The sequence below is a fragment of the Acanthochromis polyacanthus genome, chromosome 4 (genome assembly GCF_021347895.1).
Source record: "Acanthochromis polyacanthus isolate Apoly-LR-REF ecotype Palm Island chromosome 4, KAUST_Apoly_ChrSc, whole genome shotgun sequence".
NCBI lineage: Eukaryota > Metazoa > Chordata > Actinopteri > Pomacentridae > Acanthochromis > Acanthochromis polyacanthus.
This window is the reverse complement of record NC_067116.1, coordinates 14539618-14560688: the sequence shown is the minus strand read 5'-3', so window position 1 is coordinate 14560688 and position 21071 is coordinate 14539618. Positions and strand designations below refer to the sequence as shown.

The 21071-nt window shown below is 40.3% G+C and overlaps 2 protein-coding genes across 4 annotated transcripts; both read left to right on the top strand.

Annotated features, from left to right (window-relative positions):
* Positions 1 to 2463: 2463 nt before the first annotated feature.
* On the top strand, positions 2464 to 10615 carry glrx2 (glutaredoxin 2). 2 transcript variants are annotated; one of them, XM_022205570.2, is made up of 4 exons: positions 2464 to 2534; positions 3728 to 3794; positions 5143 to 5319; positions 9210 to 10615. In XM_022205570.2, the coding sequence occupies exons 2-4, from the start codon at positions 3729 to 3731 to the stop codon at positions 9372 to 9374; spliced, it is 408 nt and encodes a 135-aa protein (XP_022061262.1). In that variant the 5' UTR covers positions 2464 to 2534; position 3728; the 3' UTR covers positions 9375 to 10615. The 2 variants fall into 2 exon arrangements, with proteins under 2 accessions (XP_022061262.1, XP_022061261.1); XM_022205569.2 differs by lacking the exon at positions 2464 to 2534 and adding an exon at positions 2541 to 2744.
* Positions 10616 to 10878: 263 nt separating this feature from the next.
* uchl5 (ubiquitin carboxyl-terminal hydrolase L5) lies at positions 10879 to 18273 on the top strand. 2 transcript variants are annotated; one of them, XM_022205571.2, is made up of 11 exons: positions 10879 to 11094; positions 11533 to 11596; positions 11677 to 11782; positions 13573 to 13698; positions 14321 to 14382; positions 14812 to 14942; positions 15155 to 15218; positions 15301 to 15403; positions 16821 to 16934; positions 17117 to 17215; positions 17886 to 18273. In XM_022205571.2, the coding sequence occupies exons 1-11, from the start codon at positions 11019 to 11021 to the stop codon at positions 17928 to 17930; spliced, it is 990 nt and encodes a 329-aa protein (XP_022061263.1). In that variant the 5' UTR covers positions 10879 to 11018; the 3' UTR covers positions 17931 to 18273. The 2 variants fall into 2 exon arrangements, with proteins under 2 accessions (XP_022061263.1, XP_022061264.1); XM_022205572.2 differs by lacking the exon at positions 11533 to 11596 and having other exon boundaries at positions 10961 to 11094.
* The last annotated feature ends 2798 nt before the right edge of the window (positions 18274 to 21071 follow it).

The following is a 21071-nucleotide window of genomic DNA, read 5'->3' as shown; positions in this document are numbered from 1 at the left end:
CATCCATGAATATATCAGGAAGATGGTCCACCAAAATGACCGCCTGTAAGGGGGCCACAGGCATCAGAAGATGAAGGGTGGTGAGAGGCAACAGGAAATATCATGGAAGATCCAACCCCTCCACAGGACGTATTATCAGCAGATAGAGGAGGTAGCTGCCATCAAGAAATCCTACCAGTGGCTAGTCAGTAGGAAAACACAAAGCCTCTGATCATGTTAGCACAAGAACAGGCCCTGAGCCCTGAATTCATAGAAGCAGAGGTCTGTGACAACAGACAGGACCCCAGGTGAAAGCTGTGCAAAGAAGGCCCTTAGACACTCCAGCACATAGTAGCAGGATGTAAAGAGCTTGGACAGAGTACACTGAGAGACATAAAGTGACAGGAATGATGTACAGGGACATCTGTGCCTAGTATGGGGTAAAAGTCTCAATTTCCCACATAGGCACACCACTGAAAGCAGCTGAGAACAACAGAAGAGAATCACATGGAACTTCAAGTTTTAGACTAACAAGCAGATGCTGGGTGACCGACCACACACAGTGGTGGTCGACAAGGAGCAGACGAAAGCAGTAGTGAGAGATGAGGTGGCCGACAGTCACATCAGGAAGAAAATCCCTGAGAACACTAAGAAGTACAAAGGGCTGAAAGAAGAACTGTCTGGAACAGAAGCAAACTGGTAAATTGTCTGCACTTACATAGTGACTTTTAACCCTAACTAGGTTCTGAAAAGTGCTTTACAGTGCGTTTCTCATTCACCCACTCGCTGTCATGCACTAATGGTGACAGAGGTGCCATTCATGGTGCTCGCCTGCCAGCAAGAGCAACTACTCAGTGTCTTGCCCAGGGCTGGCTAACCTTACAATTACCCACTTTACCACCTGAGTGATGGCTGCCAAGATGGTGGAAGGTCAAGTCCACACAAGTCTGACTCACTAGATGTAGGTTGCAGGTAAAAGCTTGCCATTAGCGTTTTCCACAATCGTCAGTGCCACGCCATGTCTTCCTACAGCCAGTGGTGAGTGTGTGTGTGTGTGTGTGTGTGTGTGTGTGCGCGTGCAGTTGTGTGCCTATATGGAGGGAGGGCAGGATGGGTATTCTTATTTTTAATGCTTTTAAATGTTGTACAGCACTTTGCGCTGCTTTTTTGTATGAAAAGTGCTTTATAAATAAAGTTTGATTTGATTTGATTTGATTAGCATCTCCTGTCAGCCAGCTTTCTCCTCTCAGAGACAGCAACCACAGGGTTAGGATTTGGACCATGCAGTACAGCCCTACTAGTGATTATTTTTTTTCTCCATGGATTATCTATTTGAACGACAGTCCTCACCAAAGTTCCACCACAACAATTCCACTGGTCACTATTATGAAGGAACACCAAAGCTGCATCCTTAGGTAACTTTGCCTAAGACCATTGTGATTTGTTAAAAGAATATTTAATTTATCCGTCCTGTGGCAGAATTATGCTGAGGTGCCAAATCATTGTGTAATTCACATTAGACTGACTGACCAAGACAAAATCCCAGTGGTAAAAAGCATTGGGGCAGTGACTTCTTTATCTTTGTCCAGGACTACCCAATCCTAGGAACAACTAAGATACCACACAGAACCCTGAAACTTCGGCACTTTCGGTAGAAGACCAATGTCGATTAGCATTAAGTGTAATAATTCCAATAAATACATTCACTAGATGTGCAGTGTATCATGAACCTCTTGTCCGATGATTAGCCCATAAAATAATTTAAAAACAAGAAAAGAAAAGCACTCAGAGAGTGCAGTACTCTGTCAAGGCTGCTCAGTCATATCATTTCTGATGGATGAAATCTTTAATTAAAAATTACCTTACAGTGAGCACAGCAATGTGTTATGCATGTGTGCATTATGTACGGATACCAAATCGCATGACCTAAATATGTAGCGGCCAGCAGGAAATGATGGGATTTGGAAACACCTCCAAAATTTAGTCAGTTGTTCCTTGTATGATTTCTGATGGATAAGTCCTGATAAGTCTGCAGTGGTGGATTTGTAATTATGTGATTGTCAGCAGGCAGCTGATGTAGTGTTCAGTTGTTGTCATAGTTACAGTGACACTGTGATGCTATCTCGCAATCATACAGGAATTTTCAACAAATCAGAGGATAAATACTATAATCCACATCGCTGCGAAAATCTAATCAATTGCTCCTTTTGATATTTCTGACTTTCCATGAAAATTTAATCTAAATCGGTCAATCCGTTTTTTGAGTAATGTTACTGACAGACAAACCAGTGCTGATCATCACATAACCTCCATTGTTCCTTGGTGGAGATAATTCAGAAATAAAACAAAATCAGAGCATGCTGCATTGCTCTGGATGAAAATGTAGTTTTTAATTAAAAGACAAAACTAAGAATGTAGATTTACACCACAGACCGACTTATTTACACTGAACAAGCAGCAGACCTTCTCTGTGACGCGCCATCACCTTCATGCTGCTGCTGACGTAACATTGCGTTCATACTTGCGTGAGGAAGTCCTTCCGGTGGTCACGTAAGGTAGGCACTATGCGTAAACAGTGAAAATAAGAGGCAAAAGTGGGTGTACCGCAACAGGCAAGGTGTTGTGTGGGATCAGAACTGGTTTTGCACTAACCGCATGTTTCATCCAGGACAGAAGCTTGATTCGTTTTTTGCCGTTTGTTCTTTATTCACCATGTTTTTCCGAGCAGGATGTCTTCCTCGGGCGGCATGGACCGGTTGCCGAAGGTCATTCACACCAGTTTGACTACAGTAACACCGAGTTAGCTAGCTCTGTAAATCAACCAAAAGCTTTTATGAAAAGCACTTACACTTGTTAAAACCTACCGCTAACATTATGAAATGATACATTATCGGTGGACGTCGTTTTCTGACCATAGACACATAAGCTTGTCTACTCACTGCTGCATGCTCACCACCCGCCAGTGTACCATAACAGCACCAAGCAATTCAAAATGAATCGGTTTAAAATGACTTACTCTTTCATAAATGCACAAAGATTAGAACTTTTTCTGATTTAGTAGATACTTCTGACAAATTCGGCATACATATAATCCACCAGCACAGCAGTAGTTAAAAATATCAACCTTTACCATTGGTATGTTTGTTATTAACGTTAGCTAACAGTCACTGTTTTGCAATTGGCGCTGGTGATAGGAATTAATTAGACGTTTAAAAGTAATTGAAACAAGTACTGTGGTGTGTATCAAATGCAACCGAATTTTAAAGAAGCCGCACACGTTTCATTAAAGACTGAGAGCTACATTTTACGACGGTGGAACATTAATGAGCGTTTCTTTTTACAGTTAATCTTGCTAAATCCTACAGGAGTTTGGTTTGGCGCCTGCGAAGTTTAAGTAAGGACTAATTACTAGTGCAGTTAAGAGCATATGTGCTCCTAATCCTGGATTACCTGGTGTATAAACATCACTGCTCTTGTAGACAAGGCGTTTAAGAAGTGAAATAGCGCTTGTGAAAGCGTAGTATAACGATTAATAATGGACATGGCTATATTCAGAGCGTCACTCATCCTGGATGTTATTTTGATTCAGATTTATTGCCTTCACTTCGTCTCATCTTTTGATTTTTCACCTTTCTAAGGTCAATGCATAGACATACTCAGCATGTGTCCATTATATTCGCATGTACAGCTTTAGATCAACTGGTTAAAATAACGTAATCCAATATTATGATTTGTCTTTTTTTTTCAGAATGGGGAATTTAACATCCTCCAGTGCTGGAGGTCTGTCCAGCACAGCATGTGCACAGTATGTTCAGGTAAGTGCATGTTTCCAGATCTGTTAGCTGCAGTGAGTCTGTTACAGCAGCGTGTACTAAGGCTTAAAAGATTTAATTGCAATTTACTGAACAGATACTGCAATTTGGTTAAATACACACTACCAGTCAAAAATTTAGACACACCTTCTCATTTAATGTTTTTTCTTTTTTCATCACTATTTACATTGGAGATTGTCACTGAAGGCATCAGAGCTAAGGATGAACAAATATGGAATTATGTAGTAAACAAAAAAGTGTGAAACAAGTCATGTTATATATTTTAGATTCTTCAGAATAGCCACCCTGTGCTTTGATTACTGCTTTGCAAACCGTTGGCCTTCTCTAATGGTTTTCACTTCACAGGTATGCCTTGTCAAGGTTCATGTGTGGAATTTCTAGCCTTCTTAATGGGGTTGGGACCATCAGTTGTGTTGTGCAGAAGTCAGATTGGTACACAGCTGACAGCCCTATTTGACAACTGTTAGAATCCATATTATGGCAAGAACCAACCAGCTAAGTAAAGAGAAACGACAGTCCGTCATTACTAATCCCAACCCCATTAAGAAGGCTTGACAAGGCACGTCTGTAATGTGAAAATAATTTCAGGTGACTACCTCATGAAGCTCATGGAGAGAATGCCACGAGTGTGAAAAGCGGTAATCAAAGCAAAAGGTGGCTGTTTTGAGGAATCTAAAATCTAAAACATGTTTTGACTTATTTCCCGCTTTCTTGTGAAATAAGTGTGCACATTTTTGACTGGCGGAGTATATGAAGTTTCAATTGTGCAATTGATTAAAAAACATGATGAAACATTACCACAGGAGGTACCATCAAAAGTGTGACTGTCACACAAATAGGATGGCATTTATCAAAAATTATAAAGCCATTCGCACGACAGTTAAAACCATGTCAGATGCGCTGCAGTATGTAGGCCTTAAATTGCAGACTTTGTCTCGTCAGATGTGTTCCTCGACATATTTTGTCAGTTTATTCCTGTATATTATTACCTTCTGTCTGTGTTGGTCTGTTTACCTTTTAGTTGAAAATTTGCTCTTCCCCTATAACCTAAATGTAGTGTATTGTGATACTGATTGCTGGACCGTTGCTGGTTATTTTGGAAGCCCACCTTTACTTTACAGTGAATTAGAATTTTACAGCGTTTAATAGATGTAGTTCTATTTTATGCAGCTTCTATTTCATAATTAAAGTAACAGTAGGGGTATTTTAATAAAAGGAAGAGTTCAGATTCCTCTTGTCTTTGCTCAGCAGCTCACTTTAGCTCTGACATGTTGAAGCTATTTCTGTGTTCCACTCATCTAATTAACTATTGTTTTGAATGCCCTTTCAGGAGGTGGTGACACAGAACTGCGTTGTTATATTTTCCAAGACCACCTGCCCTTATTGTAAAATGGCCAAAAATGTGTTCAATGAAATCGGTGCGACCTACAAAGTAGTTGAACTGGATGAGCACAACGATGGGAGAAGACTGCAGGAGGCCTTAGCTCGGATGACCGGTGCCAGAACGGTAAGAAATCACGTCATATTTTAAGGATTAGAATTCCACATAAGTTCTCAGCCTGTTATTTTAGCATCTAATTAAAATAATCCAAACATTCATGGTTGACAGCTTGTTTGTTCTGGCAGCTCTGCGTTTAAGTTAAATTTAGGTTGACTTGAGTAGTGTTTTCTTTGGGGCCGCAGCCAAGAATTAGAACTTGATCTTGACTCAAAATAGCTGAATCTGACTCAAGATAATACCCCAGGGCAAGTTGCATCTTTTTAGACCATAGTCATCACTCTGCTATTACTCTTTTAGTCATTTTCCCATATGAAATCGTTCTGAGAACATGTTGTAGAAAGGCCACCCGTACATAAGGACCCTTAATAGAAAAATGCTAAATAGTTTTTAGGCCTACGTGAGTTACAAAAACATGCATTTTGTTTAATATGATCAGTATGTGTCTACGCATTCAGTGTCTACATGCAAATGCTATGAATTTTGTTAGTCTCTCCCCAGTAGTCAGCTTGACTCTCAAAAACAAATTTCTGTGTGTCAAAGTTACATATGAAGAAGAATTTTCTGTGAAAGTAATTCCTTTTTTCCTTTAAAAGTGGCTTAGATGTCACCTAGAGTGCATACTTGCCTCTCTCTTTACCCACAACTCTGCTGTAAAACAACTCTACACAGTGACCAGTTATAATATTGGAGTAATTGAGCCACACGTTTGAACCAGACACTAATTCCAAAGAAGAATAATGTTACAGGTTATCATTTGGTTTGTTTTGTTTTGTTTTGTTACATATGAAACCCTAGAAGTCTAAACTGATTTGGAGACTGACATTGGTACACTGCAGTTTCAAGGTGGAAATCCTCAGCCACAGCATGTTCAGCTTATTACTCTGCCAAAGAATGCGGCGCAATTATGTGATGATTGCTGTTGATTTGTCCGTCTGTCTGTTGGCAACGTTACTCAAAAATGGTCTAACGGATTTAGATGAAATTTTGAGCGAACGTCAGAAATGACACAAGGACTAAGTGATTAGATTTTGGCAGTGATGCGGCTTATGGTGGGCTGCACAGTGGTTAGCACTTTCGCCTTGCAGCAAGAAGATCCCTGGTTCAAATCCCGGGGTGGGCCTGGGATCTTTCTGCATGGAGTTTGCATGTTCTCCCTGAGCATGCGTGGGTTTTCTCCGGGCACTCCGGCTTCCTCCCACAGTCCAAAATATGCTGAGGTTAATTGATGACTCTAAATTGCCCGTAGGTGTGAATGTGAGTGTGATTGTTTGTCTGTATATGTAGCCCTGTGACAGACTGGCGACCTGTCCAGGGTGTCCCCTGAATTTGCCTGAGTCAGCTGAGATAGACTCCAGCACCCCCCGCAACCCTAGTGAGGATAAAGCGGTGTATAGAGAATCGATGGATGGATGGATGCGGCTCATAGTCTGGATCTACGGATTTGTTAAAGATTTCTGTATGATTGCAAGATAGCATCACTGTAACTATGACAACAAGTGAACACTGTCAGCTGCCTGCTGACGATCACATGATTGCGATCCTACTACAAATCCACCGCTGTGGATCACAAATATTTTTAAAGATTTCATCTGTTGGAAATCATACAGTGACTGAGCAGCCTTGGCGGTGTACTGCTGTCTCAGTGCTTTTCTTGTGTTACTATCGATTTGCCTTCCATGCTGTCATGTTCAAAAAATAAAGCTTGATTTTCACCAGAGGGAATCTTTAATTCATTTTACAAACTGAAATAGGAACAGCTTAGCTGTTTATTCCACATTTTATCTGGTTAAGTGATTTATTTTTAAAACAAATGTCATAGTAACTGCATTTTTGTGAGAGTTGCCGAAGAATTTTTAAACTGCAGAAACAGCCATCAAGTCAACTCCCTTTCTCACTTCTCCAAGTTTGAAATACACTACTGTTGAAAAGTTTGGGCTTACCCAGACGATTTCATGTTTTCATGAAAACATAACTGCACAAGGGTTTTCTAATCATCAGTTAGCCTTTCAGCACCATTATCTAACACAATGTAGCATTAGAACACAGGAGTGATGGTTACTGGAAATGTTCCTCTGTACCTCTATGGAGATATTCTATTAAAAATCTGTTTCCAGCTAAAATAGTCTTTTACCACTATAACAATCTCTACACTGGATTTCTGATTTTATTTCTGTTATCTTCATTGAAAAAAATGATTTCCTTTCAAAAATAAGGACATTTCTAAGTGACTTCAAACTTTTGAACGTTAGTGTATGCAAGTAACAGTAAGAGTGTGCGATGTTACAGTGTATTTCTCAGCCTGTCTGTCTGGCTTGCTTGTGGTCACTTTCAGGACTGTGTTCTGTGACTTTGTGCCTCATAAACGTGAGAGGGAAGTGGAACATTTATTATGCTTTATGAATGCCAAAAGGCAACAGTGTTTATAACACAGTGCGTGTGCAGCAGCATCCTGTCCAGACCACACTAGTGCTGTCAGTCCTCATATGCACACATAACTTTATAACTGACAATTATTATCTAGATCAAGGATTATTATTATTAATGATAATAATAATAATAAGAGGAATGTATTTGTAACACACTTTTCACTCGTCTGAGTCTCAAAGTGCTACAAACTAAAAACAAAGACAATTTAAATCAAGCTAAATGACAATTAATTAAAAGGTACAAATTCAGCAGTTATAAACCTGTTTTGAACAGGTAGGTTTTTAGTCCCGCTTTAAAAGTTTCCAGACTCTGTGCTGCCCTCAGCTGGATGAGGAGTCTTTTTAAGAGACGTGGGAAAGCTGAGCAGAATGCTCTGTCCCCCACGGTGTGGAGTCTGGTGATGGGGATATGGAGAAGTAGTTTTTCTGTTGTCCTGAGTCTACCGGCGGAGGACTGGAAAGTGATCAGTTCTTAGAGATAGAGATGTGCGTGCGCATTCATGGTCAGTAGCAGGATTTTGAAGTCGATCCATGATGAGACAGGTAGCCAGTGTAGGGAGTGGAGAATGGAGGTTTTATGTGGGCTTATTTACGGGCTCTCATTAGGATCCTGGCAGTGCAGTTCTGGATACACTGAAGCTTCAGAAATCCCGACGAAGAGTCCATTGCAGTAGTCCAACCTTGAGGAGATAAAGGCATGGACAAGTTACTCTGCGTTCTGTTACACCCCTGGACTAATACAAGATGAGAAAACACTGGATCGACTAAAATGTTGATCTGCTGAGCAAATTCATTTCTCTAAAGCAAGGGTGTCAAACATATGGCCCACGGGCCAAAACCGGCCAGCCAGAAGGTCCAATCTGGCCCGCGGGACGACTTCACAGAGTGTAAAAATTACGGTGAAGACATCAACTGTAAATTGTAAATTTGTAAAACTGAATTTCAGATCATTTCTAGACCTCGACAAGTTGTTTTAATCATAAAGTAAAATAGTCTATTGTTCAGTTCCAGATACCTGTGAACAAATGTTTTGTGCCCTTGTAGATACACTCTGATCTTTATGTTATAATGCAAATGTGTAAATGGTAAGTTGGGGCATAATATTGTTGAAATTTATCTTATTTTTATTAAGAAATTTCAGGTTGTTCATAATGTTTTGTAAAAAGCATGCACTAAAACAAAGAGAAAAATTAGGATGTGTCATTATTGATAGGTTAGTATGCTCTAATTTTACTGGTCTGCCCACTTGAAATCAAAATGAGATGTTTGTGGCCCCCGATCTCAAAATGGTTTGACACCCCGTCTCTAAGTTTGCAGGTCTATATTTTAAAGTAAAGCTGTAATGTGTCTGAGGCTGTGACTTGAACGATGCTCACAGCTAGAAGGCTGCTACTTGAGGATGTCAGGTCGCTCATATAACTTCCAATCGTTCACGCTGTGCTGATGTCATGATATGATTTATTTGTTCAGGTGCCGAGAGTCTTCATCAATGGCAACTGTATCGGGGGCGGCTCCGACACCAAGCAGCTCCATCAGCAGGGGAAGCTGGTGCCCCTCATCGAGCAGTGTGCTCCCTGCTGCGCTGCCAGCAGCTCTGACGGCTCAGGCAGCGGACAGTTTGAATCTGCTAAATGACTAACCGTTCTTGGCGTGTTTTTCAACCCTGTATTTATTCAATGTTTGCTTGATCTCTTGCTGCAAGTTGTACATTGCTTGAGAATGTTATTTATATATCAAAGTTCACTGGGTACTTGATGCTGAAACTACACACATTTTCATTCAGGGATGTACAGTATTATTATTACCATTATTATTATTAAAGGCATTAGAGGAGATTTAATTTCCTACGACTTTGAACGTAGCAATCGCATGCGCACATACAACCTCTCCCTCACCCCCCTCTAACCTCCCCCCTCTTAACATTTACGAAGAAACGCCCCCCTCCAGAAACTTGCGTAGCACTCGTGAAGTTGTCTTTTACGGCTGTGTCCCCCTGGATCTTTATCTGCCATTATGTCACAAAAGATGAGCAAAACAAGTCGCCAACGAAGTACGAAACTATACCAAAGCAACACATACAGAAAAACGTAAGTCCAAGGCGTACGTAATCTACGTAACTAGGCCTGAGCCGGAAGATTTTTGATTGACAGGAAAGGGAGCAAACCAAACGCCTCGGTCCGAGCGCATTGATTGGCTGATGTTTTCGCATTGATTGGCTGATGTTTTCCAGGTCCTGCCATGTCCACAGTTATTTATTTATTTATTTTTATTCTTTTAGAGACCATAGATACAAGTCCACTAAAGGTCAGTATATTCATTTTATGTGAATCAGACAAATTAAACAAAAAAAAAAAACATCCTCCATAATGCCTTTAAAGGATCCGTCTTTTAAACAACAACTGTGAACAGTGGAACTGCTTCTCATACTTCTCTTCTGCACAATTTTTTTATGAATATGTTTTACAGTTGAACAATAGGATGCATCACTGAACTGTGAACAATATCATGTTCTGGGTCGTTTCTATTGATGGTCCATGTCTTGCAAGAGCAAAAAAAAAAAAAATGCATTTTGTATATTTAGCACATTTTAATTGTGCTCTTATTCTGACATTTCAGTTATTTGAATAACTATGTGAAAAATTGTAGTCATTTTGTATATTTTACTATTTTTTTCTATCACTATAAATGGGATTTTATCATTTGGTAGTGTGTCTCAGAATTTCTCTGATATTGGGTAGGTTGTTACTTTATTAAACAGGTGAATTGATGAGGAATCGTGATGCTGGTTTGTGTTGAAAGTCAGAGCCACTCATGTTAATGCATTGAATGTATGTGTTTAAATATGAACAAATATGAATTAAAGTCCGTTATCAGCTTCCAGTGTCCGTCTTTGCGTGTTCACAGAGAAGTACTCCTTTTGTTACTCGTCCTCTCGTAGGAGGGCGGATATTGGTCCCTGCTAATCAGAAAGCTAGAGTTTACACATGTGAAATTGTTCTTTTCTCGTTTCTCTTTACAAAGAAATACTCGAACAATATATTTCAACAAGTACACTTTTCGCAGATGTTTCGAATTATTATAGCCATTCATTCGTCACGTTCTGCGGTGTACGCTTGGTAGCAAAACGTGCGCACCCATCTTGCCCACATTGCAAAGCACCGCGTTGAGGTCACTCCAGTGCTTCGGTTCAATTAGCTCTACTAGCGGGTACACTGCTAAGCTCACACATTATAATCTTGTATATGTGTTCGGTAGGTTGAAAAAACAGCATCGTGAAGAATGGCTGGAAGCGCAGGCGAGTGGTGTCTGATGGAGAGCGACCCCGGGGTGTTCACAGAGCTCATTAAAGGGTTTGGTGAGTGACTCGGAGGCTAACGTTAGCTGCTCATTCAATGTAACGTGGCTATCAGATTGCGCAAGCTAGCTAGCTAGCTGCCCCGAGGCTAATAGTAACATCCAATTTAGCAGCCAGAGATTCTCTTTGTAAAAGCGGAACACGTCACTATGTTTGAATTATCACATGCCACGCAAACGCTGTTTTCTTTTAAAGGTTGCATGTAAATGAGGCAATGTTTGCTATCTTAATAAGATAAGCTACATGGCTAGCATTACTCAGCGCTCAAAACAACGGCGCGTAAACAAACCCCCCTGAATGATGACATTTGCTGTGCTTTGCTCTGCTGTCAAATCGCCGCCGAGAGATGCTTCTGACTCAGTTTGTTGAATATTTGTACAGTTGGATCGTACTCAAACAGTGTAAATGGATGTTCGGCACTTTACTTGTCATTGTCAGGCTGCAAAGGAGCCCAGGTTGAGGAGATATGGAGTATGGAGCCAGAGAACTTTGACAACTTGAAGTATGTTCATGTGTGCAACTTTATTATCACTGCATGCTTCCTCTAAAGACAGACTTTTTAATGTATCTGTTCTGTTCCAGACCAGTTCACGGGTTGATTTTCCTGTTCAAATGGCAGCCAGGTGAAGAGCCAGCAGGATCAATCGTCCAGGATTCAAGACTTGACCACATCTTCTTTGCAAAACAGGTATATTCAGTTTTGTCATTGAAAGCCCTTTAATATTGCAACACCTAATTAGTTCATAGCCTATTAAATGAGTATGCTTAAATTGATACACATTAAAAAGAAGAAGAAGAAAGCAACTGAAACCACGGGGTGCACAGAGGGGGTTCAGGGCGAAGCCACAGCATCATGATGTGATTAAGGTTCCTAGTGGTTGGATTGGACCAGGTCTCAATAGATGAAGACCCTGCACCTGTTACACTCATCCTGACATGAAATTTGTGATCCCTCAGAGCAGACCCCTGACAGTGCATTGTGTAGTTGAAGTTGGGATGCTTTTATACTGCGAAATCTGTCTTGCTGTGCTGGGCCACTGCAAGTCTCTGGTTAGATTGATGGAGGGAAAGGGAGCTCTGTTATCAGAGGATATGATGGGGTGGTGAAGAGCCAGGGATGGAGCGAGATTGGGGTTTGTTAATGCAACTGAATTTTAGCTTTGTGCTCCCATATTGATTTGCATCTGATGCATATAAGTGAAACTACTGAACAACATTTTGTATGCATTATTTTATTTAAACATGGTTCCTTCTTTGTAGATACAAATGTATCCCTGTGTCCTTCCAAATGTGTCCAGTTGAGGACCTTTGATGGTAACAAAAATCTTTTGAACTTTCAGTGGCTTATGAGAGCCTTTAAAACTTTTATCAAAGCACAGCACCATCTGCAGTTCGTGGGTCTTGACCATAAGATTCCCACGCCGGCGAGCCTTAGAATGGTGGAAACACACCCGATGGAGGCAGTCTGCCTGGCAGTGGAGACACCTGCCACAGACATATTACATGAGCGCAATGCAAAAAACTGGACTGCCACCACAATCCACATCTTAGAGGGGCACTATGGCCAGGTCCTGAAAGAACAACCCCCCACGGTTGCCCTGCTGGTGGTGGGAGAAGACTGTGAGAAAACCTTGGTAGTGGCAATCAGATGGATGAGGAGGGACTTAAGGCATATTAAAATGTCATGGACAAAACCGAGTCCGACATCAAATCTATTATGACAAAGAAGATGGTGCAGTTGGGGGTCGAGGCATCTCGGCCGGACCAGTCCACCATGGAGGGGTCCACCTCAGTGGAACTGGACCCTCTTGTAGTCCAGCAGACCAAGAAGAGGGTTCTGTAGTAATTTCTGAATCACAGAATGAACCAACCCTAGGGGCAGAAAATATGAATGTAAATCGTGGAACCTATCAGAACGCCAGACCACGTCTGGTGACTCAGACGGGGAAGCCCCGATTTAACCGGTGGAGCAATTCTAAGAGGGTGTCCCCTTGTTTAGGAAGCACCTGAGGCACAGGGGTTGGGGTCTCACACATAAAAATAACTGGTAACTGCTCACTTTCAGTTCCAAAATAAAGATTCAGTGCTATTTTTCTAAGCAAGGGTGCATCAGGTTATCACTGCACTCTCCAGAACAAAAGAGAAACCCAGCTGTAATTACAGATATTTTTATCTTTTCTGCAGAGTAGTTCAGCCAAATTGGATTATGAATTAGTTAATGAATTGCTGCTCTTCTTAATCACTGGGCCTTTGACATGAAGTACACAGCTGACTACAAAGTGCAGGGAGCCTCCCCCCTAATAAGAGACTTATTCTTTCCAGTGCAGTATAAGATGATCTTGTTGTGCATTATTTGCAGGAAATAAAGGGTTTATCAAGTTTCTGTCTACACCCTGTCTGCACACTTTTACATTTATAGCATGCATCAATAAGAGTGTGTCTGATTACTTATTTGGCATTTTATCTGTGTGTTTTCAGGTCATTAACAACGCTTGTGCCACCCAGGCGATAGTCAGCGTTCTGCTCAACTGCTCCCATTCTGACATGTTGCTTGGAGACACACTGACAGAGTTCCGGGAGTTTTCACAGAGCTTTGATGCAGCTGTAAGTTATTGGCATTTCTTTCTTCATTCTGCGGGGGGGAAAAAATGTAAACAAAATGTTGTTAGTATTTTTTGTTTGAACTGCTGATGCAAGTTTGGGAATTTATTTGTCAAGACATTTGATGAGTTATCGTTGTGATTGAATATTTAAATTTTTATCCAAACACTGTCAGCATTAGCCTTAAAGTCTAATGAAGTAAAGCATTTCAACATGAATGATAGTAATGCTTTACCCTTTGGAACATTACAGCCATTTACCCCTGTTTTCCCAGTACTGGCAGTTTTATCCTCTTACCTTCACAACTGTGACGACTCAGTCCTGCAAGTGTTGAGGCAAAACACACAATATATGATGCTGGTTTAGGAGTATTTCTACCTCAAAAGCATTACTTTGTGCTGTTGTAATGTACTGGTTTTATTCGAAGCCCGCTCAGAAATTACATTTAATTATGAAGGAGTCATTTTATAATCAAAACAAGGAATTATTCATTTTGCCATCATTAGTTAATGGAAATTTAAAAGCAAAAAGAATAAACAGTGAGTTCCATACAGTCCTTTACGCCTCTGCAGCTGTCAGGAAAGGGTTGTACAGTCAGCGATATAATCCTGCATCTCCTCCTCAGATGAAAGGTTTGGCTCTTAGCAACTCTGAAGTGATCCGACAAGTTCACAACAGCTTTGCCAGGTAAGCTCCTGCTCATATCGTCTCCTGCCGGAGAGACTCTGTTTGATTGGCTTCGTGTTATTTTTAGCTTTTAATTCGAACTCGGTGAAAAGTGATTGGCCAATTTGTTGCTAATGCACCAGTCTGCTTTTGTGAAAGTGAGTGTGTCATTTGTTAGTCGTTCCAAAACATTCGTCAGTTCTGATTCTCTCATCTAATTCATACATTGACTAAATAACCCACGTTCCTCATGTAAAGTGCTTTCACAGATTGCATTGCAATAAATTTAATTGAGGACAAAAGTATGTAAAATTCATTCATTGGCTTGTGTGCGTGATGTGATTTTCATGTGTAGAGTGTTTTCCTGTTTTTACATTTGTAGATTTTTCTTGATTTACTTGCATAGTTGTTACCTTTTGATTTAGTAATTGCGTGTTTTTGTGTGCGCAGACAGCAAATGTTTGAATTTGACGCGAAGTCGTCAGCAAAGGACGAGGACGCCTTCCACTTTGTGAGCTATGTTCCTGTAAACGGCAGGTTATATGAGCTGGATGGACTTAGGGAGGGACCAATCGACCTGGGTAAGCCTAAAAATACAGTCTGTTATTTTTCTTTTCCTGCTTTCAACATAAAGTGGTGGCTTATCCTTTAAAAGTCCCTGCTGTGCACAGCTGATTTTTGTCTTCTTGGCCGTGGTCCATGACCCATACAACTGCCATTTTTATGAGGATCTACAGTGTGCGTGCAGTTACTGCAGGCGTCCATACAGTATGCTCTTTTTGTTTGTCACCAGGTGCATGTAACCAGGATGACTGGATCAGCGCAGTCCGCCCAGTGATCGAGAAAAGAATACAGAAGTAAATATCTTATACACGGCTATTTTAGATGGAGCTGCTATCGATTATGTTTTCTAATAGCCATTCATTGTTTCCTCTTCAGGTACAGTGAAGGAGAGATCCGATTCAACCTAATGGCCATCGTATCAGACAGAAAGATGATATATGAGAGGAAAATTGCAGAGCTTCAGACTCAGCTAACTGAGGTGAGTGGCAGCAGAAGAGCTGAATCCAGAGTAAACATGGCAGAGAATAATTTATTGTTTTGCTTTCCCCCATGAAAGCTACATGTAAAATGCATCAGCAAGGAGCTTTCAAACGCTGGAAATCATAGCTATGCTGGGATTAAGCTAAAAGCAAACAGCGGTGTGTTTTGTGGACTCCATCCAGTAATCTGTTTTTCATATTTGTCTCGTTTCTCTCGAGACACTTGACAGACGCTCCATTGTTTTGATGAAACCAGGCGTAATGCAGCCATCGTCTATTGAATTGCAACATTTAGAGATGAGAGAAACTTGTAGTAAAGCTCATGCAAATAAGCAGTGACTCATGTTTGGGATTTAGAAAAAGTCAAATGTTTTAACATTCAACAGCTTTGGAGTTAAATGAAAATGCCCATCTTTTAGGACAATGTTGAATTATGAAATACAGTAGCAGTCCAAAATTTGGACACACCTTTTCATTTAATGTTTTTTCTTTATTTTTTCGACTATTTACATTGTAGATTCTCACTGAAGGCATCAAAACTATGAATGAACATGTATGGAATTATGTAGTAAACAAAAAAATGTGAAATAAGTCAAAACGTGTTTTAGATTTTTCAGAATAGCCACCCTTTGCTTTGATTGCTGCTTTACACACTCCTGGCGTTCTGTGGATGAGCTTCATGAAGTAATCACCTGAAAAAGTTTTCACTTCACAGGTGGAATTTCTTGCCTTCTTAATAGGGTTGGGACCATCAGTTGTGTTCAGTTTGTTACACAGGTGACGGCTCCATTTGACAACTGTTAGAATCCGCATTATGACAAGAACCAATCAACTAAGTGAAGAGAAACGGCATTCCAAACTTTTAATTGGTAGTGTAGCTGTTAATCTTTTAACTTCACCACAAACTGGAAATCCTTGTTTCTCTGACCTCTTTTTGTGGTTGAGAGCTTTAGACTGTTGCTGCACCCTGTTTTCTTAGCAGATGTTGCAATAACTAACCACTCCTAATAACACAACACAAGGCGTGCTCATCACACCCCACCACAAGGAGCAGAAAGATGAAACCTACTGGAAGCCAGCAAAAAGAAGGTTTTCAGAGCGTTGAAACCTGGAAGGACTAACAGTGTTCCGTACAGAGTGTACAAATTGACTTCACATATTGAATTTTGGAACATTTTTATTGCCGTACTGGTTATTAGCAATAAAATTCATACATTTTCAGTTTATTTCCCTGTGTTGCTGTTGGAGTAAAACCAGCAATTGAATCCATATTGAAATTTTGTGAGCCGCTTCAGTTTAATCAGAAGACTCATCACCGTCTGTCCTCGTATTGATTGTTTTGTTTTTCAGTATCTGCCGCCTGAACGAGGGCGAACATAACCTGGATAGAAACCATTTTCCCCCTTCTGTTTTCAGGATGAACCCATGGACACAGACCAGAGCAGCACGTTTCTTAGCTCCATCCAGTCAGAGATTGCCAAGTACCAGCTCCTTATTGAAGAGGAAAATCAGAAACTTAAAAGATACAAGGTGGGATCCTGCTCAGTGAGATCTCAGTTCCCTACTATGACATTTTGTATTTCATGCGACATCTGTTTTGATGTAGAAAATACCCATACTGGCCTACAGGAAAGGCAACTTTTGAATAAATGTGGACATGATTGTAAATGTAAAGGTGAGCAGGATTTTCACCCACATGCGTTTTTTTACAGGTTGAAAACATTCGACGGAAACACAACTACCTTCCTTTCATCATGGAGCTACTGAAAACGCTGGCAGAGTATCAGCAGTTAATACCTTTGGTGGAAAAGGTAATTTCTTTTTTCCCTTTCTGCAGCTTTCCGCAGCCCTGTTTACTTTCAGTCCATGAGCGTCTCAGAAGACATAAGCACCTTGACATTTTCTAACATTGTTGGTTGTCCCTCCATTAAACATGCACATTTTAATAAGGTGTTTGGGAGCCAACAACGGGCAGCTTTTAGAGCTATACAAGAACAGATAATCAGAGACTTTTGTCAAGGTGAAGGGTGCCTGTAAAGGAAAAATCATTTACTGATGTTCTAAAATTGCCAACACAATACTTCCAAGAAATGCTTTGTTTCAGAAGCTTGAGCTGAAGTAGTTCTTCTGTCCACTAGAGGGCAGTGTTGTTGTTTTTTTACAAGTATGCAGTGCCTTTTGAATGGAAGCTATTTTTGTATCTGAGTGCTTTTTGTGTGTACAACAGCTATAGTTTGATGTCTTTAGTTTATTCACATTTAGTGATTAGACTCATACCCTGATTCCTGTATAAATACAGAACATTTTATAGGAAATGGCACCTCCATAAATTGACATCTAACTATGCAGTGCATTTTCTAAATCTTTTTTTCTTCTACTTTTTGGTATTGTAATAGACAGTAACAAGAGAGATGATGAATGGAGCTTACAACTGAAATATTAGATAGATGCTAATTGAAGTGTCTGTGTGTGTTTCTATAGGCAAAGGAGAAACAAAACGCCAAAAAAGCCCAGGAGGCCAAGTGAACAACACGCACTTCACCAGAGAAACCTCTGATTACACAGAAAACACACTTCCATCCACAAAGCTCCAGTCACTCTTCCATCAGTGAGCCACACAGAGATACTGTGCATCACCTGTCATATTCATAGTAAAGACCGTGGATGGTCTGCAGCACTCTGTCACCGTGGCATCCTGTGAACCATCCAGACATTAAGAACTTGCACTGCAGGTGTAGCAGAGAGACTGCTTGGAAAAAAAAATACTCTCTCCATGTATGTCCATCAGCTCTAATGCATGATAGAAGGATTATGTGCTAAAATTATGTTCTCTCTTATTTTCATAATAAAATGTGTAGATGTTTGTGAACTATTTGTTTTCATGGACATATTTCTAAATAAGATAAGGCTCTCTCCTCTGACATCGCAGTTGGCCTATCTATCTATCCATCCAACCAAAAAATCTAATATATATATGCAAGAGTTTGGGGTCACCGAGGCAATTTCATGTTTTCCTTGAAAACGAACACTTTTATTCTAACATAATTGCACAAGGGTTTTCTAATCATCAATGAGCTTTTCAACACCATTAGCTAACACAATGTAGCATTAGAACACAGGAGTGATGGTTGCTGGAAATGTTCCTCTGTACCCCTATGGAGATAATCCATTAAAAATTTCTAGCTAGAATAGTCATTTACCACATTAACAATGGCCATGGTTACATGAAGTTTTATAATTCTGAATTATCAATTTGGAATTAACTCATTCGGAATTAAAATTTTGTGCTTCGCGTTCACATGGAAATATTAATTCTGAATTAAAGTTCACGTGGACCGCACATTTATCCCCCTTCCTTAATTCCCTTTTAACGCTTGGGCGTTGGAAAGGATTCTGATTGGACAGGGAGTGGACGTGACGTATCCCTGTTTACCAGAAGAAAACAAACTCCATTTGCCGTGGCCTTTCTTTTCCCCAACAACATGGAGGAACAACTCAGAAGCACGGTTTTCGCTTTGCTTTTTATTGTAATTTTGGAACTGCAACGCGACAATGGTATACTACTTCAGTCGCAGAATGTGTACATCGCTGCGTCCTCACTGCGTGAGGAGCCGAGCATGCGCAGAATGAACTAAAGCAGAATTAACGGTGTACATGAATAGAACGTACACAGGAATTAGTTTATTTGGAATTAACATCAGAATAAACCAGGTAGTTTATTCAGATTAACTTTTTCATCTGGAATAATTCAAAAATAAGGACTTTTCTAAGTGACCCCAAACTTTTAAATGGTAGTGCATGCATATATATATATAAAATTGAATATTTGCTCATAGACTGATACATTGGATGCAAAAAAACAAGTTGAACAAAGTGCGCTAAAATTGATTAACTACAATGTTGCTCTTTGAAAAAGCTGCCATCAACACCATCGGTCTTCCATGAACAGATCTCGCGAACATTTGGAACTTATTAGGTGCTAATTCTGGACCTTCTGTGCCTAGATAGATGCTTACTAAAGCACAGACACCTGCATGCATTCAGGCACACAAAGTGGATGATGTTTGTGGGTTGTTGTTTTTTTTTTTACTTGTCTCCATCTGTTTTTCCATCCAAAGTATTTATAGTAGTAGTAGAGCTTTGCCACCACCTAGTGGTGTTGCAGTGAAATGACAGCGACTGTTTATTATACGTTTCATAAAGCCATGTACCAGATTGTCATAAATTAATCTGCTACAGCATCATTTCTGCACATTATTACCAGATCTTGTATTCAGCATTCAGATATTCAGATCTATGTTTTCTATCTGACTGATATGAGTACGCAATCAAGCAGCCAAGTCCTTCAAAAAAAAATCCAGAAAAACACTGGATCAGTTTTAATGACGCATGTTTTTTGGGGAAGATTCCCGGAGCACTCTGTTGATGATCTGCTCATGGGAGTCTACATTAACGTCTAAATCAACGTCTGGATCGTACTTTGCTGAGAAGCTGTACTTGGCTGATTTGTGCCTGAACAGAGCCTGCGTCTAAAGGCTTGTGTAGTCTGACGTATCTGCAGTCTGCTGACCAAAGTAGGATGTGGCGAGGTTCTAATTTTGGATCCAGTGTTTACCTACACACCTCGAGTACTCCTTGGATCTGATCCCAGTTGTCTGTTGCCAAGATCGTGCATGGCAACAAATGAAAACCCACAGGTTTTACTACCAGCTTAGAGAGAAAGAATAGTGTGTCTGTTTCATTAACCTGTCAGGCCACATAGATGAGCAAACGGAACGTATTTTCTGTGACAGTGTTCCAGTTCCGCAGGGCGTCCATGAATACCTTTACTACTACTTGCTTTGTTACAGCATGTGCTGATTATCATTGCTGCTTTATTCTTTGTCTTTGGGTGAGGTCAGAAAGCAGAGAATGTTTGGTGTAGACAGATGCTGATACAGATGCTTCAAAAAAGAAAAAAAAAGAGGGCTTAAAAATAGCCAGACTGCTGTGTAACGGAATGTGTGCTGGGTAGGCCTACTTGAAAGGTCAAGAGAAGTTTATTTGTACAGCACATTATCACATGCAGTGCCTCCAAAGGCTTTAGAGGCCCATAGCAACAGCAGTCCCATACCCAGACATGGAAGTTTGAAAAATAATATGAGCATGAGGGTTGCAAATCAGAACTGTTTTTACTCACTATTTTTCACATGAGACCTTCTGCATATTAAAATGTTTGGAAACAAACCCAGGATTGTCTGGCATTGCTTGTTTTATGATTGAATATCAGTCCAAAACCCAAATGTCTTCAATTTTCCAATAATATCAAACAGGAAAACAGTGAATTTCAGAAGCCGGAGCAAGCAAATGTTTGCCATTTTTAGTTGATAAAGATAAACATTTACAGAAAAAAAAAGAAGAAACCTTGCTCATGATAAGTCAAAGAGAAATCTAGGTATTAAGTATTTGGGCATAAACTGGAGAAGTGGACAAATGAGATTTTGACATAATGCTGGGTCCAAAAGAAAAGTTCAAAGTTATTACATTTTTTCCTGAGGAAATCAGGCATGCCAAATCACATGTCAACCTGTCCAACAGTTCTTTCAGTCAGGATCAATGTGGCAGACTGACAGATTGACACTGACATCCCTGTAGCAGGAAAATCCAACCAAGAAAACAAGCCTCAAC